The 17,689-nt window shown below is 65.5% G+C and overlaps 1 protein-coding gene across 5 annotated transcripts in view; it reads left to right on the top strand.

Moving 5' to 3' along the window:
* RREB1 (ras responsive element binding protein 1) overlaps nt 1-17,689 on the top strand; it is a 50,549-nt gene that overhangs the window by 17,622 nt on the left and 15,238 nt on the right. For 4 of the 5 annotated variants that reach the window (XM_055126124.1, XM_055126122.1, XM_055126126.1 and 1 more), the window contains exons 2-6: nt 11,427-11,482; nt 11,727-11,801; nt 12,422-12,634; nt 15,222-15,311; nt 16,423-16,586. In XM_055126124.1, the coding sequence (XP_054982099.1) occupies nt 12,461-12,634; nt 15,222-15,311; nt 16,423-16,586 (428 nt within the window). In that variant the 5' untranslated portion in view covers nt 11,427-11,482; nt 11,727-11,801; nt 12,422-12,460. Of the gene's footprint in view, nt 1-11,426; nt 11,483-11,726; nt 11,811-12,421; nt 12,635-15,221; nt 15,312-16,422; nt 16,587-17,689 lie in introns of all 5 variants that reach the window. The other variant, XM_055126125.1, reaches the window with a different exon arrangement.

Genomic DNA, 17,689 nt, shown 5'->3' on the forward strand with positions numbered 1-17,689 from the left:
CGGTGTGATGGGGGAGGCCTTAGTTCTGGTTGCGTGGAGGTGAGAAACGGCTGAGTTTCCTCCCTGGCCTTCCGCTGCCCAGTGCCCGGGGAGCCCAGCCCCCGCCCCGCCGTGGTCCCCCTCGCCCAGCCCCGCCCGCGCCCGCCCCTGCCCCTCGGGCCCGTGGGCTGCTGGCGCCTTCGCGTTTTCCTTCTGTGCTTTGTGCCCGCCGTGCAGCCCCGCTGCCGGGGGCACGTGCTCCAGGGCAGCCCCCGGCCTGGGGAGCCCCAGTGCTCGGGGACGGCGGGACCGAGTGGGCGTCCGTCAGGGGAGGCCTCGCCATCTGTGCTCGCGGTGACTTGGACTCCATCTCGGGAGCAGGCCCGGCCTTTCTCGGAGTCTCGCTCTTTCCTGTCGAGGGCCCGCTGGGGCCCCGGGGTCTCTGAGGACGGAGCAGCCCCGCGGGGGCGGGGCGGGGAGTTCCCTCGCCCGGCCTGGACGTGTGGACAGGGCCTGTGCGAGCCCTGCAGCTCCCCGGCGCCACGGTCAGGCGGCCTGTGGCCTAGTTGATGCTCCTGTTGCTAAGCAGGCGCCGCTGTCGGTTGACCCCGTTGGTGCGGCGTGCCCGCCGCCTCTCCCCACGGTGGGCCCGGGCCCTGGCTCCAGCCCTGGCCCCCGCCGGGCCCTGCCGTGCGTGTGTGCGGCCTCAGGCTGCCCTCTGGCAGCTGGGGGGACGAGGGGAGCTGAGGCTGCCAGAGAGGAGTTAACATACCGCAGAACAGGTTGGGCCGGGCTGCCGCCCTCCTCCCCTCCCCTCCTCTCCCTCTCCCTCTTCCCCTCCCTCCAGGACCTTAAAACATCTTCTGCCTCACTGGCCACGCCCCTCCCGCGCCTGCTCCCTGGGGCTGTATTGGCCGCCTGAGCCTCATCCTTGGCGGGCGGGCGGGGCTGCCCTCCTCTGAGGCCCGGCCTCGCCAGCTGTTGCTGGTGCCTCCTGTGCCCTTGGTCCCTAACATAGGCCCCATTCAGCACGCATTCCTCAGTGTGGGATCGGGGTGGCCGGGGTGGCTGAGTGGGCGGCCCAGGAAGTCACGAGACCCGGCCTCCTCAGCACCCAGAGTCGCTGCGCTCCCGGGGGAAGCGGGGCCCCGGGAGCCTGCTGGGCCGGCTCCCATTCCGCGGGGCTGGCAGGGACCGGGGTGCTCACTCGCGGGGGCAGGGCTTGGGGGCTGTTCCTGGTGGGTCGCGGTCATCCCAGCCCCCGGGAGCGGCTGCCGGCCTCTTCCACTGAGAGGCACGGAGCTGCGGGCGTGGGAGGGGGACCGCACCCCTGCCAACATCTGTTCCACGGTGGGGACCCCGCTTCCCGGCGCCTGGAATGCCACCCGCGGCTCCCGCCTCAGCTGCCGGCTTTGGGGGCCCCCCACCAGCCCCCGCCGCGGTGCCGTCTCTGCCGGGCGCTCCCCGCTCTCCTCCTGCACGCCCTGCCCCACGAGGGGGCGTCTGCTAGAGGAGGGATGCCTCCAGGTGGGGAGCCGGCATGGGGCGGGCCCCCGCAGCCCCGGGAGGCCTCGTGGCTCCGATAAGGGACAAGGGACGCCTTCCTCTTCCTGCTCCTCCAGGGCCGCTGCCTCTTCCTCTTGGCTGCCACGTGTGCAGGGATGAGGGGAGGCTGCGGGCCGGGCGGCATGGCAGCCACGGCCCTTGTTCCCGCTTCCTCCCCGGCTCGCCCTGCCCGTCCTCCTGGCTCTTGAGCAATGGTGGCCTGACCCTCGGTGGGCTGCCTCCGGCACAGGGCTCAGCGGAGATGGGGGCCCTGCATCCCCTGTGTGCGCAGCCGTCCCCTGCCTGTCCCTGGGGCCCCCGAAACTTCCTTAGGAATCCCAATGAGTCGGGAGAACAATGGGGTTGGTGTCGACTGGGTGCTGCTTGCTTCAGACAATGAGCCGTGCTGGATTCTCGGGTTCGAGCCTGGGTGCGGCCCTGTCCATCCGTGGCACTGGCGAGGCAGGAGGAACGCTTGGGGTGGGCCGAGCAGCACCTGCTTCCCCGTCCTCCTCCACCTCCTCCGCCTGCCCGCGCACGGCCCTGACCGGCCTCACCCGAGGCCAGAGTGGGGGTGGTGCAGAAGCGCCAGCAGGGGTACACGGGCGACAGGCCACGTGCCTGTGAGCAGAGCCTGCGGCACTGCGCCCCGTGACGGCCACAGGGTTCCATGGGATGGGGGGTGAGGCGGTTTCTGAGGGCACCTTGTGTAATCGTGGTTCCTGGTAATGACCCTGAGTCACCCGAAGGGCTGGACCAACCGCACATTGATTCACTGTGCTCTGCTTGAGGGGGAAGACGCTGGGGACGATTTACACCCGGGAGCCGTACACGGAAAGTTCTCTGTACCCGCCACCCCTCCCACCACGTGCTGTGCAGCTGTGCCCTGTGCCGGCCGGGGAGTTGGAACAGGCGCCCGGGACGTGCAGAGACACCCTGAGTATCTCTCCGGTGCCTCTTACTTGCGGGCACAGAAACGACCTGTTGTGCCCTTGCCCTGGCTGGGCATAGTCCCTGGGTGTCCTGAGCCCTGACTCGCACCGCGGGGACCCCGCTGGTCTGTGAGCAGGTCTGGTGCTGGCCAGCCGAGGTCCTGGTTTCAGCCACGTTGGGATTTCCGGGGTGGGAGATGGACAGTAGATCCCGGAGACGTCCCTGCTGCCGGGAGAGAGTCTCAGCAGTTCTCCTTAAAGGAGCCCCCGGAGCCGAGACGCAGCAGGCTCAGACCCCGAGGGGCCCGAGGACAGTGTGGGACTGCTCCCCTCTCCCGCGTGGGGCACTGGGGTGTGCGGCTGGCAGCAGCCTCAGGTCTGTTGGTGTGTGTGTGTGCTGCTGCTTACTCCGCGTTCCTTCACAGTCAGGGTTTGTGCCAGGAGGCAGCAAGTCACCAGTCTTGTGTCTGCCTGCCTGCTCTTCTGGCCAGGGGGAGGGATCCTGATTTGAAAAATTAGATGTGTTCACTTGGCAGGGCTTGTTCTGGATTTTCAGTACTCCTCGTACATGCAGGAGCTCCATTTTGTCGAGGGAACACAGAGGCAGGCATGGTTAGTGCACCGTAGTAAGTATTCCTGGTTAGGACCGCATTACTGAAGCATGGGTAGTATGCCAGGGTAGTGCAGGCTGGCTAGCAGTCCCTGGTTAGTGCACTGTGGTTAGAACGGCATGTTTGTAAAGTGTGGTTAGTACTCTAGCTAGTGGTACTCCATGGTTAGCGCAGTGTGGTTAGTACTCCGTGGTTAGTGCAGTGTGGTTAGTACTCCATGGTTAGCGCAGTGTGGTTAGAACAGCTTGGTTAGCGCGGTGTGGTTAGAACAGCTTGGTTAGCACAGCATGGTTAGTACTCCATGGTTTACGCAGCGTGGTTAGTACTCCATGGTTAGCGCAGTGTGGTTAGTACTCTATGGTTAGTGCAGTGTGGTTAGAACAGCTTGGTTAGCGCAGTGTGGTTAGAACAGCTTGGTTAGTGCAGTGTGGTTAGAACAGCTTGATTAATGCAGTGTAGTTAGTACTCCATGGTTAGTGCAGTGTGGTTAGTAGTCCATGGTTAGTGCAATGTGGTTAGTACTTTATGGCTAGCACAGTGTAGTTAGTACTCCATGGTTAGAACAGCTTGGTTAGCACAGTGTGGTTAGTACTCCATGGTGAGTGCAGTGTGGTTAGTACTCCATGGCTAGCACAGTGTGGTTAGTACTTTATGGTTAGTGCAGTGTGGTTAGTACTCTATGGTTAGAACAGCTTGGTTAGCACAGTATGGTTAGTACTCCATGGTTAGTGCAGCGTGGTTAGTACTCTATGGTTGTTAGCGCAGTGTGGTTAGTACTCCATGGTTAGCGCAGCATGGTTAGTACTCCATGGTTTACGCAGCGTGGTTAGTACTCCATGGTTAGCAGTGTGGTTAGTACTTTATGGCTAGCGCAGTGCAGTTAGTACTCCATGGTTAGAACAGTGTGGTTAGTACTCCATGGTTAGCGCAATATGGTTAGTACTCCATGGTTAGTGCAGCGTGGTTAGTACTCCATGGTTAGCACAGTGTGGTTAGTACTTTATGGTTAGCGCAGTGTGGTTAGTACTCTATGGTTAGAACAGCTTGGTTAGCACAGTATGGTTAGTACTCCATGGTTAGTGCAGCGTGGTTAGTACTCCATGGTTAGCAGTTTGGTTAGTACTCCATGGTTAGCACAGCGTGGTTAGTACTCCATGGTTAGTGCAGCATGGTTAGTACTCCATGGTTAGCGCAGCGTGGTTAGTACTCCATGGTTAGCAGTGTGGTTAGTACTCCATGGTTAATGCAGCGTGGTTAGTACTCCATGGTTAGCACAGCGTGGTTAGTACTCCATGGTTAGCACAGCATGGTTAGTACTCCATGGTTTACGCAGCGTGGTTAGTACTCCATGGTTAGTAGCGTGGTTAGTACTCTATGGTTAGTGCAGCGTGGTTAGTGCTCCATGGTTAGTGCAGTATGGTTGGTACTCTAGGTTAGAGTCCCGTGGTTAGTGCTCTGTTTGGTGTACCGTGGTTAGGTCAGCATGGTTCCTACAGCTTGGTTAGTACTCTGTGGTTAGTGTACCATGGTGAGCACTCCGTGGGTAGTGCCGCACGGGCAGTGCTCATGGTTTGCACACTCCATGTTTAGTGGAGCGTGTGAGTAAAGCAAGGCCAGCACTCCATGGTTTGTGCACGGTTGTCATATCAGAGTTTTCCTTGCCTTCATCAAGCCTGGAGGGACATTTCTGTGGGGACCCGGGGGTGCAGGAATGGGCCTCAATTGCGATGGGCAGGTTCTTGCTTCCCGGGCAGCCAGGCGGTGGGGCTGTCTGGGGCAGGTGGGGTGGGGGGAGTGGGGCTGGGGGAGGACCTGCAGTGCCTGCGGCTTGGTGGGAGGTGCTGGGGGACAACTGGCGGGGCGGGGGCTGGTGCAGCACCCAGGAGAGGGCCTGAACAGCTGCTGGCTGCTGGCTGGGAGCCCCCGTGAATCACGGCCCCTGTGCCGTGAGGGGCCCGGCGGGGCGGGGGCACTGGGAAGGGCGGGATGGTGGGCCGAGTCGAGCTCCTCTGTCCTGGGCACCCGTGCTGAAGGCCCGTCGTGCCCTGGGCCCTGCTCGCACACCTGACGTAAGTGGGGCCAGCCCAGGGGCGCGCGGGGAGTCCCGGAGGGAGGGGGAGGCTGGGGCACTGGCTGCGGGTCGTGGAGGCGGGACTGCGTGTGTCTTTGCTGCCGGTCCAGGATTTCGAGGTTTCAGGACACGCAGACAAAGCCCGCTTTCATCCTGCTCTCCCCGGCCGTCACCCGATCTGCACGCACCCCGAGCAGCACGCTCAGGGCTGGCGGCCCCCGGGGAAGGACCCTCCTCCCCGGCAGCTGTGCTGGTGTGGGTCAGTGAGTCACTCACGGTGGGGCCACAGCGACGACAGCCGCAGGCTCGCGTGATCGGAGAGGTCCCTGTGGAGCATGGCTCTGAGCGTGCACACGGAGAGGCCGGCACCGCGGGACAGTGGGCCCTGGCCTCCCCCCTGCTGCTGCCCCGCCGCGTGTGCTCAGGCTCCGGCTTCACTCCTGACAGTGCGGGGGGCGTGAGTGTCCCCTCTCGGGGTCCCGCCATGGGGTCTGCCGGCCGGTGCTCTGTTGTCCGTGGCACTTGGAGAAAGCGGCTCCACCTGGCTCCCTCAGTGACTCGTCTGAGGGACTCGTCGCGGCTTCCCCTCTGCCAGGACAGCCCCTGGGGCTAAGGCAGGCTGTGGTGGGCACAGGTCTGCCCTGCTCAGGCCTCAGCGTCGGGGGCTGGGGAAGCCGGAGGTAGTGAGTGGGTCCCCCCATCTCTGGGCAGCCTGGAAGATCCGTGCGTGTGTGCAGGTGTGGGCACTGCGTGTTGTATGGAGCTGTGCCGTGTGCGTGGGCTGGGGTGTGTTGTTGGGGGTGTGTGCTTGTGCTCAGCCCGGAGCTCCGTGCAGCACCCACTCACTTGTGTCCCTGAGCCAGCCAGGGTCTGAGCTGGGCTCTGCTGCCCGCTGCCCTCCCCGCGAGTCTCGCTGTGGTGGGCACTGTGTTTGCAAGTGTGTGTGCGCATGGGGCACCCTGCTGGTCAGTGCGGCATTTGTACCCCTGGGCCTTCTTCCTTGCTCCTTGCTTGGCTACCGTTGCTGATGCATTTTTCGAGCGAATTTCTCACGAAATGGTGACATTTCGCTGTGGCGAGAGATCTTCTCCCACCTGGGGTTCTCAGGTAGCGTGAGGTTTGGTAAGTTAAACTCCTGCTTTTGCCCTGGCCTTAGGGTCTTGGCGTTTCAGAAGAGACAGGGAGGGAGGAAGGAGGGCGGCCGCGTGCACACACCTCTGTGGTGGCCTGGTGGCATTTGTCTCCCATCCTGCACGTCTCCGTGCTTGCCACTCTGTGTCCTCAGCGGCTGCCGGGGAGGAGAGGCCAGTGTCGGAGGCTGAACTGGGCCTGCACGCCCGCCGGCCGCTCCTCAGCGTGCCCACACGGGCTCCTGTAAAGCAGCCGCCCAGGCGGCTGCCCGCCACTGTGACCAGCCCGCCTGCGGCCTGCAGAGGACACTCCCTGCTTCTGAGGTGCTGCGACGCGTCCTCCCTGTGGCACGAGACAGACGCGGAACCTTGCTCCAGATGCCTGCACCGGGGGCACCTGGACCGGGGGCTTCCAGGCGGCTCCTCACGGCCAGAGCTCAGCGCAGGGCCGTGGCAGGAAGGGCTTCGCTTCCTGTGCTCCCAGCCTCCTGGGCGGAGCGTGGCCAGGGGTGACCACACACTGGGGGTGCCGGCAGCGTGGGAGTGAGCCCTGTTCATGTGCCGTCCCTGGACAAGAGCTCAGGGCCGCGGCCCCACCCGAGCCCCTGGGCCTAGAAGTCAGCCGGGGAGCCCTGGAGAGGAGCTGTCCCTGCCCTGGGGCCTGAGGGTGGGCAGGTGGGCAGCGGGTGGGGGGCGGCAGACAGGTGTGCAGACAGGCACGGGGTTGGTGGGTGAGGAAACGGGGGGTTTCTGCCAGGGTGGGGGACGGGCGGGTAGGCTCAGGATGGACAGGCGACCCAGCCCATCTGCCGAGCGCTGCGTGTCCCCCGTGCCTGTGTGTGCAGCCTCCCTCTGGGGGCTCGTGTTTCACTTCATGGCTGTGGCCAGCGCTTGCTCGGGTCCGACCCGTGCGTCTCTGTGGGTGGCAGTTGGGCTCTTCCACGGGGGTGGCAGGCAGGAGGCAGGGACGCCCGGCGGGCCCTGGCTTTCTCCGACGGGCATGGGAGGAGCTGGCAGGGGTGCTGGGAGCCTGCACCTGTGCTCGGGGCCGTGTGAGGCACGGGGGGACTGCTCCGTAGCGGGTCAGCCTGGCCCAGTGCTCTCCAGGGCCCAGGGCCTGTGTCCGGAGGGAGGCGCCTGCCCCAGCTGACCGCGGCTTCCCCGGGAAGGTGTTTCTCCAATGCAGTGACCGCGCGAGCCCACCTTTGCCCCAGGTTAAGGCAGTGAGAGACGCCCCCTGGTCTCAGGACAAGGGGATTGGCTTCCGGGACCCCGGGCCTGCTTCTCAGGAGCTGCCATGTGCTGCCCTGGCCTTTAATTATTAACTGGGCCTCGGCGTGGGCCTCGGCCGCCATCCGAGTGTGGGGCCAGCCGTCCCCGCCTTTGTCTCTGGGCTCAGCCGGCTGGAACGACTGCGGCCTGGTGGACCGCCAGGTGGGCACAGGACATGGAGCCGGCCCCCCGCCCCCGGCCCCCTGCTCTGTGCGGCTGTGAGCAAGATGTTTCCTTCCCGCCCGGCTGGACCTGTGACTTCACACGCCCACTGACCTGCAGCTTTGCTCGGTGCACAGTGCTCCTGGGGGCAGGCAGGGGCGTGTGCGAGCTCAGAGGCTCCACGCATGGGGTTCTGATGCCTGTGTGCCTCTGTGCCGTGAGCACGCTGGGGCACTTGGCCTTTGGGGAGAGCTGCCCCAGACGCCCCAGCCTGGGAGAGGGTGGGCCCGGGGGGCTGTGCTCTCGGCCCTGCAGTCCCAGGCCTCACCAGCTAGTGTCAAGCTCAGGTCCTTTTGGGGGGTCCCTGAGCCCTGGGGGCTACCCTAGTGTGTGGCTGCGCGCCCTGTGGACCCGGCGGGGGCTGTCACCGCGGGAATAGCCTGCAGCCCCCAAGTCCCCCGATGCCCTTGGTCAGAGCCAGCAGAGCCAGCGCTGTCGTCCCCTCCCCCGCGGACCCCGGGGTGCTCCCCAGATGCCCTCAGTCCGGTCCTCTCCTTCCCGCCTCCGGGGCCCTGCATGCACGCTCCCTGCAGGGCCTGCCAGCTGGGCTCCATGGCCCCGCCCACTGTGTCTCCGCCCCGGTCACTTGGGAGCTGCTCCCAGGCTGGCCTCCCCCTGCTGCCCCCTGCCCAGCCAGACAAGGGCGTGACCCCAAACCCAAAGCCAGGGAGCACCGGCTTTGTGACTGAGTCAAGGGGCTCCTCCTGGGGGAGGTGTCAGGCTCCTTCCCAGCCCCTCCCCTTTGAGGGCCCTCTGGGGTCTCCAGGCTGCGGCCCGGCCTGACTGGCTGGTGGCTCTTGGGGCCGAGACGTCGGGCCCACGTGTGGCCGGCCGTGTGCTTCAGATGCGAGAGCCACGCCGGGTGCCAAGATCCTCTTTCTCTGCAGGCCGGAAAAGGCACTTAGTTCCCCGCCCCCCACGGGTCACCGCGGCAGGCGCAGAGGGACTGACTTCCTCCGGCACAGGAAGCGTGTCTGAGGGGTGGGAGGCGAAGGCCAGGCGCTGTCCCCGTCCGCCCGTCCAGACGGGGTGCTGGCCTGCAGCGTGGCCGCGGCCCGTGCGTCCGTGATGGCCACCCGCGTGGCCCTCACCCGCTCGGTCCCGAGTCTGGGCTGGCTCCTGGGCTGGGGATGCCAGCTGTCCCTCTTCCTTCTCGCCGTGCCGGGGGCAGTGGCCTGGGGGCTCCTGTTCCCCGAGGGAGGCAGAGGCCCTGCCCAGCCCAGCTGCCGAGTGCCTGGGGCACAGGTCTGAGGGCCGGGCCTCAGGTGGCCGCGCTTCCTGGGCTCGGGCTCTGGGGAGACTGGGCCGTGTCGCAAGCCCGTCCCCCCGCTGGCACAGGTTGTTCCTGCCCGCACTGCTGGGAGGAAGCCGTCGCTGTTGGAGACGCTGGGCTGGCCGTGGGGCCCGAGGGGCCGCCCCCTAGCCGGACACACGCACGCCTGCTTCCTCCTCGTCCCCCTTGTTTCCTGGCCATGAGCTGAGCCCCTGAAAGTACCTTGCTGTGAGGGTGGGCACGCACGGGCAGCGTCTGTGCCGCCGCCAGCTGGGCCTTTGCTTGGGAGCACTCTGCGAGGGAGCACTCCGCAAGGGCTCCCGCTCTCCAGGGAGCACACGGGCCGTCTGGGGCTCCTGGTAGCTGCCACGGCTCCAGTGACGCTTCGTCTTTGTTCTCTCGGGGGCTGGGGGGACATTGCAGTGGAGCTGGGCCGCCCCGCTGGGGGTGACCTGGGACAGGGATGGCTAAGAAGCTTCTGTGTCGGCACCTCTGGGCCCCGCCCCGGCCGGGCCAGCAGCCCCGAGAGCTGCAGGAACAGGCGGGCGGGGCCAGCGGTCAGTGAGATAAAGTGGGCTGTTGGAGGCCACTCTCCAGCACGGCGAGCTGCGGAGGGCAGATAAAGGGGGGCGCCGCCAGCACAGCCTTGGTCACAGCGTCTGCCGTGGGCAGGGGGCCGGGCGCCCAGAACACAGCCCGGGACCAGGCGTGGGCTCCTGTGTCTGGCCCTGGCCCGGGGTGGGGCAGGACAGTCCCCTGGCCCTCACAGTGCTCTGGGGGTCTGTGGGGGCGGGAACGGGGCCTTTGTTCTCCCCGGCTGCCCGCCCCTCCTGCCGGGGCCTGTGGTCGTTGCTGCTGAGCTGATGCTGCGAGGGCCTCTCGCTGGCAGTGGTCCATCTCTGGGTGTCACTTTCCTGCAGACGCGGGGGGGGGCCCTGTTCCCAGGGGACAGGGGCCCCACAGCCCGGAGCCCTGGCTCCCAGGACACTGGGGGTGTGCGGGATTGCGCCCCCCCCATCCTGCACAGGCGTGAGCAGGCCCCGGTTCTGGGGATGCAGGGACAGGGACCCTATCCTGGGGCAGCCCTGAGGGATGGGCTTGGGGGGCACGCGGGGGTTTGGTGGGAAAGAAGTTCCTGGGGCAGATGCTTCCTTCTCCACTGTTGCCTCTGCCCTGCCTGTGGCCTGTCCTCTGGCCCAGGGCCCTCACCTGCAGGAGTCCCCCAGCCTTCCCTCCCCTCCCTGCCCTCTCCCCCTGCAGGTCTGCCTGCGGACTCTGGTGTGGTGCCTCCGGTACCGACTGCTGGGAGTGTGGCTCACGGCTTGGGGGCCTGCGCCTGTGTCACCCTCAGGGTCTGCACCTGTCTTGCCCTCGGGGGTCTGCACCTGTGTTTCTCCCCTCAAGGACCTGCGCCTGTCTCGCCCTTGGGGGCCTGCGCCTGTGTTTCTCCCCTGGGGGGGCCTGCGCCTGTGTCACCCTCAGGGGCCTGCGCCTGTGTCTCTCCCCTGGGGGCCTGCTCCTGTGTCACCCTGGAGGCCTGCGCCTGTGTCACCCTCAGGGGCCTGCGCCTGTGTCTCTCCCCTGGGGGGGCTGCCTGTGCCTGTGTCACCCTGGGGGCCTGCGCCTGTGTCACCCTCGGGGGCCTGCGCCTGCGTCACCCTCGGGGGCCTGCGCCTGTGTCACCCTCGGGGGCCTGCGCCTGTGTCACCCTGGGGGCCTGCGCCTGTGTCACCCTGGGGGGCCTGCGCCTGCGTCACCCTCGGGGGCCTGCGCCTGCGTCACCCTCGGGGGCCTGCGCCTGTGTCACCCTCGGGGGCCTGCGCCTGCGTCACCCTGGGGGCCTGCGCCTGTCTCTCCCCTGGGGGGCTGCCTGCGCCTGTGTCTCCCCTCAGGGGCCTGCGCCTGCGTCACCCTGGGGGCTGCACCTGCCTCTCCCCTGGGGGTCTGCGCCTGCGTCACCCGGGGGTTGCGCCTGTGAGGAGGAGTGGGGGTTTAGGTCTGTGGGTTCCTGAGGGGGTGTGTGTGGCTCTGCGGGACGTGGGAGAGGTGGTTCCCGCAGGGCCCTGTGTCTGGGGCGTCTCGGGGTGGTGGGGTGCAGAGGGGAGCCCCATCCCACTACACCCCAGCGTGGTTTCCTGCGTGTGCAGCTGTGGGGGCTCCAGGCGGACAAACGGGCTGTGGGAGCAGCCACTCCGGCCTCAGCACACCCCGCGCTCCCCTCGCGCCTGTGCCCTCCGGGGTGACAGCAGGGCCCACCTGTGCTCTGCAGCCCCGCCCCTCGCCGGAGGCCCTGATCAGGCAGCGGGAGGGATGGCCTGCTCCCGAGGGTGGGGCAGGTGGTATCCCATGAGAGTGACCCAGCACCAAGACCCTCTCTGTCCCCTTCCATAGGCGGCTGAGCTGCTCAGCTGACGCGTGACACTGCCTGGGCAGCCGTGAGTGGACAGGTCAGTGTCCCTGAGTCGGGGCCTTCTGTTGGGGGAGCCCTAGGAGGGGTCTGGAGGTGAGGCGGGGTGGGGCTGGAGTGAGCAGGGAGTAAAACGCGACCTGCAGAAACGGGGTGTCGAAGGCGCACCCAGCACAGCCGTGGGGCTTCTGAGGTCGATGGTTTGGGGAGCCTCGGGGGATGTAGGGTCCAGGGTGCTGCTCTGTGGCAGGATTGCTGACCTCCTCGTTGCCTGTCCCCTGCAGTGTCCACCCAGTGAAGACAGAGACCCTGAGCATTCCTGGCCTGGACACAGTCCTGAGGAGACCCAGAACATGGAGGTAATCCTGGTGTGTGCACGTATTCCTGAGATAAAGTAAACTGGGTTTTGGGGCCAGAGGGATGGCACAAGGGTTAGGCACTTGCCTTGCCTGCCATCTGACCTGAGTCCTGTCCCCGGTACTACATAGGGTCTCCGAGCCCCACCAGGAGTGACCCCTAAGAACAGCCAGGAGTAAGCCCTGGGCACCACTGGACCCCAGACCAGAAAGTAACATCAGGGTCTCCTCCTCCTCGGGGTGGGGCATGCACTGGCCTGCGTCCATCTCCCTGGCTGGCCTTTGCGGCTGCGGTATTTGGACGAGACATGGGTCAGCCCTGGGTTTCAGCCTGGTGTCCGGGAGCAGAAGGGCTGGGCCCCGGGAGAGGTGCAGGAAGGTAGGGTCTGGCCCTGGTGACCCTCGCGGGCTTAGCGGCCACCCCAGGAGGAAGCTGGCCTGTCCCTCGCAGTGTGTGTGGCCCAGAGCTCTGCCACGCCGTTCACACCATGAGGCAAGGATGGGTGCCCGCGGGAGGGACGGGTGTGGCCCTCAGAGGGGCCTCTTGGGGGTACCCGGAGCACACCTGTGGCCACAGCCGTGGGCACATCTGTGAGTGCACACCGGCCACTTCTGGTCCGCAGCTAGACGGCTGAGGACCCCAAAGCACGACGACGCTCGTCATGATGGCGTCGAGTTCGCCAGCGGGTGTGGAGGGGTCCGACCTGTCTTCCATCAACACCATGATGTCCGCCGTGATGGCCGTGGGGAAGGTGGCCGAGAACGGCGGGAGCCCTCCACGGATCAAGTCTCCCTCGAAAGTGCCGGGACCAAACCGGATCGGCAGGAGGAACCAGGTAAGCGCCTGGGCGCTGGGAGGGTGGCTAGATGGGCAGCTTCCTGCGAAGGAACCCTAGGGCCCCAACCCCTGCGTCTCAGAGCCTCGGGGTCGTGTGAGCAGACCGCGTTCACACAGTCATCCCCAAGCCCCAGACACCTGCACACGCACACATACACACGTGCACACATACACCTGCACACACACACACACCTGCACACACACACACACCCCTGCTCACCCCCAGGCATCTACACACACACACACCCCTGCGCATGCACACACACACCTGCACAGCCCCAGACACCTGCACACACACACACACACACACACACACACACCTACACATGCACACACACCCCTGCGCATGCACACATACACCTGCACACACACATACACACACTTGCTCACCCCCAGGCACCTACACACGTGCGCACACACACCTGCACACACACACACCTGCACATGCACACACACGTGCACACATACACCTGCACAACCCCAGACACCTGCACACACACACACACACACACACACACACACCTGCTCACCCCCAGGCACCTACACACACGTGCGCACACACACCTGCACACTCCCTTATATTTCCCCCACGCCTGCACACCCACGGACCCACGCACACTGACTTATGCACGGACACATGGCCCGAGGCTTTCAGGACTGAGTTTCTGTAGCCCACGTGAGCGTGTTTCTTGGAGGACCTCGCTTCTGAATCAAGTCCTCACTCAGCGCATCAGTGTGGGCACTTTGGGGCCCCACAGTCGCCTGCAGAGAGCAGGGTGGGAGCCTGGGGCCGCGAGCCAGCCTCAGAGGGGTCAGTCCTTCAGGTCACCTGGAGGGAAGATGCTGCTTTGGGGGGTCACTGCGGGAGGTGCTGGTGTGCGTGGCCCCACATGTGGGACCGGGAGAAGCTGCCGGGTTCCTGGGGTGTGGGGGGGTGTGGCCTTACCTCCGAACCCTCCTGGACAGCCCGGCCAGAACCCCTGGACCCTGCAGGTTCCGTCATTACCGTGTGGGTCGCGCGGGCTGGGGTGGGCACTGACCTTCCTCTCTCTCTCCTCTTCTCTGCTGCCCCCTGCACGGGCACCCAAGGCCCGGCGAGGCGTGAGCTCCGAGAACAGGTTCTGTCTCTCTCTCCTGCCTGTGCATCTGTCCATCTGCCATGCATCCCCCACCCCCGCCATTGCACGTCCGAGCCCGGGACAGACACCCACCACCCATCCCACAGGCCACAGCGAGGACTCAGGACGCCAGGGGACACCAGCCTGTCACTGCTCACCTCCCCCCGGCCACCCTGCTTACCCTCCGGGCAGCGGCGGGAGCCAGGCCTGGGGTGCTGCCCACACCTCGCGGCCCTCTCCAGCCTGGATTAGCTGTGGCGGCGCCTCGTCAGGCTGGAGTTAGCACCTTAGCTGTGCCCGCACCTGTCAGCGCCCGGCACCCTCCAGGAGAGTGGCCCCACGGCCCTGCTGGGCACAGGCTGGCGGCCCGCCCCCACCTGCACACCGTTTTTGTTGGGTTTGGGCTCTGGGGTCGGCCACCTGGTGGTGCTCGGGGAGCCTGGGCGTAGCTGGCCCCCTGCACTTCCTGGGCGTGGGCCGGGCCCCTGCTCCCTGCTCCTGACTCTGCACCAGTGCCCTTGAGGCCAGCCAGCCGCCGAGGCAGAGGAGCCGCCATGGGCCAGGCCTGTCGGGGATACGGCTGTGATGCGGGTTTTGCTGGGTGCTGGGTGGGAACCCCACATTCCTGTAGCCTGCATCTGTGGGCTTGGGGCCCGGGGAAACGGAGTTCACTGGTGAGCACAGATTGGTGAGCCTGACGTGGCCGACTCCCCTCGCATCCTCCATCTGCATGTCCTGTCTGCGTCCTCGGGGGGGCTCCGGAGCCTCCAAGTGGGTGGGGCTCCACACCCCTGTCTGCATGGCCCCTCTGTCTCGTGGTGAGGGTGGGGAGACCCCTTCTCTCCCTCATCTGCATCTGGCGTCCCCCTGACCGGACCTCTCTGGACCCATTTCCTCAGCCAGAAACGGGTCCAAACCAGCAGCTGCAGGAAAGCTCTGAATGGGCTCAGGTGTGCGGTGGAGAGACTCAGAGTGGGGGCATCCCCCGTCTCGCCTGCCAGGACCCCCCAGTACTCAGTGACTTAGTCTCCTGGGAGAGCGTCCAGCCCCACCCTGGGGTTCCTGAGAGCTCTCGGCAGTCGGCCAGGCGCTGCACCCCTCCAGGCAGGGAAAGAGCTGCAGGGGCTCAAGTGCCTCCACGGCCACCCCGAAGTGGGAAAGGACACAGGTCAGAGGGCAGGAGCGCACGAGTACTTTCCCGTCTCCGCCGCAGTGGGTTGACGTGCAGATGCCAGCTGCCAGGCTGGGCACAGGCACAGACTGGGCGTCCACCCTCAGGAGGCACCCAGGGTCCGTGGGGGGAGCCGCTGACTTTGCCATCCTGGTGACCATGACCGTGGGGCACAGCATGACATGCTCCATGCAGACATGTCCCGGGATAGAGCCCTGTCCACAGCCGAGGGCCAGGTCCAGCCATTCAGGAAAGGGAGGCCCTGGGCGGGGACTCAGCCTCTGCTCTCTCGGCAGGAGACGAAGGAGGAGAAATCGTCCTACAGCTGCCCGCTGTGTGAAAAGCTCTGTAGCACCCAACACCAGCTCACCATGCACATCCGCCAGGTGTGTACATGTGTGTGTGTACCCGTACGTGTGTGTGCAGCACCAGCTCAGCGTGCACAGTCTCCAGGTGTGTGCGTGTGTGTACCTGTGTGCAGCACCATCTCGGTGTGCACGTTCTCTAGGTGTGTGCATGTTTGGTACCTGTGTGTGTGCAACACCAGCTCAGCGTGCACGTTCTCCAGGTGTGTGTGTGTGTGTGTACCTGTGTGCAGCACCAGCTCAGCGTTCTCTAGGTATGTGCATGTTTGGTACCTGTGTGTGTGCAACACCAGCTCAGCATGCACGTTCTCCAGGTGTGTGTGTGTGTGTGTGTGTACCTGTGTGCAGCACCAGCTCAGCGTTCTCTAGGTGTGTGCATGTTTGGTACCTGTGTGTGTGCAACACCAGCTCAGCGTGCACGTTCTCCAGGTGTGTGCATGTTTGGTACCTGTGTGTGTGCAGTACCAGCTCAGCGTGCACGTTCTCCAGGTGTGTGCGTGTGTGTACCTGTGTGCAGCACCAGCTCACCATGCACGTTCTCCAGGTGTGTGCGTGTGTGTACCTGTGTGTGTGCAGCACCAGCTCAGCGTGCACGTTCTCCAGGTGTGTGGATGTTTGGTACCTGTGTGTGTGTAGCATCAGCTCAGCGTGCACGTTCTCCAGGTGTGTGCATGTGTGTACTTGTGTGTGTGCAGCACCAGCTCACCATGCACGTTCTCAAGGTGTGTGTCTGTCCTCCCTAGGTGTGAGTGTGCACGTGTGTGTACATGACTCTTAAGTACGTGTATGTGTGTGGTTTCCGGGACAGTGTCCTGCCTGAGGTGGGCCTTTTTCCTGTCTTGCCCTGCTGACCCCTGGCCTGCCTGCAGCTCCTTGTTGGGCGTGACTCGGTGCCGAGCAGGCCCCACTCACACGACAGGCTTTGGAAGGAACGTGTCTGCTAGACACCCCCTTCAGCAGAGGCCTCCACACCCCTGTGCAGCACTCCACAGACAGTGCTCCCTGCACCCCCCGGGAGTCTCGCCTGGAGCAGGAGCACTGGCCCGGTTCCCCATGGCACAGTGGGGTCCAGGCACGTCGCCCCTGAGGCTCACGGGCACAGTGCCCTGACATTGCCCCTTGCTCCCCACAGCACAACACGGACACGGGCGGGGCCGACCACTCCTGCAGCATCTGTGGCAAGTCGCTCAGCTCCGCCAGCTCCCTGGACCGCCACATGCTGGTGCACTCGGGCGAGCGGCCCTACAAGTGCACCGTGTGCGGCCAGTCCTTCACCACCAACGGCAACATGCACAGGTGGGCAGGGCCCAACTGGGGGCGAGGCGGGGACTCCTGTGCTGGCCTTGGGCCGGCCATGGGCCGCTGCGCAGTCCGGCATTTGAAATGTGGTTCTTGGTGTGTGTGAGTGTGGCCGTGACCGTGGCCGGCGGGTGGGTCTCCGTCTGAATTCCCGGAAGTGAGGGTGTCTTGGAGGCCTCGGGGGCCGTTGCTCCAGCAGAGGCGTGCCGAGACCCGCATCCCCCCGGCTCTGGGGAGAGCGTGTCCAGAGCTCGGCACACATCCCGCCCATCCCACCTCTGCCCCCTCCGCACGGCGGGCTCCGGGTTCCGCAGCTGCGGGTGTGGTGCAGGGAACGCCTGACTTCCCTCGCCGAGGCCCCCTGCAGGTGTCTTCAGTGCGCGTGTAAGGTTTCTGCACGCTGGTTCTGTTCTGGGGTTAGAGTCCGGCCTGCTGGCGGAATGAGGATCGTGGGTGATTCGGGGGCGAAGGGGGCCACTGATGACCGGGCTGCGTGGTCAGCACAAGGGCCTGCAGTGCTGGGGACTCGGCCACCCCTGGGAACCCCCAGGGCTGCGCTGACCATGCTTGGGGGGCCGTGCGGCCCCGGGATTCAGACCCGGGTCAGGTGCTTGCCAGTCCATGAGCCCTGAGCCCTGGCCTGTCTTCTGGCCCACCTCAGGCGTGGGCAGGCACGTTTGAGGGGCGTGAGGTGCTGGCGTCAGTCCTGTCTGCTCTGCGCAGTGCTGGCCGGTGGCCCCAGGTGTGTCTGAGTCCTTTGGGGAGGCCCTGTGCCCTGCGGGTGGCGTGTCAGAGGGGTCGGGGCTGCATGTGCCCTGCGGACCCTGCGCCCTGCTCTGCCCAGTTGCTCTGCGTGGCCCCTGGCTGTTTCCCGGCGGCCCGCATCCTGGAGCTGCTCGTCCCGTGGTGCTTCTCTGTCCCGAGGGGAAGGTGCAGGCGCTTGCCTGCACTCGCACTTGAACCGCTGAAAGTAGGACAGGGCGGGGCGGGCCCTGTGGCCGCCCAGGGCCATCCTCTCCTGTCCGGCTGGTGGGAAGACCATGGACCGGGGCGCAGACATGGGCCCCAGCCCCCTGCACACCCGCCTTTCTCCCCCTTTG

This window comes from Sorex araneus, chromosome 2, assembly GCF_027595985.1.
Source record: "Sorex araneus isolate mSorAra2 chromosome 2, mSorAra2.pri, whole genome shotgun sequence".
Taxonomy (NCBI): Eukaryota; Metazoa; Chordata; class Mammalia; order Eulipotyphla; family Soricidae; genus Sorex; species Sorex araneus.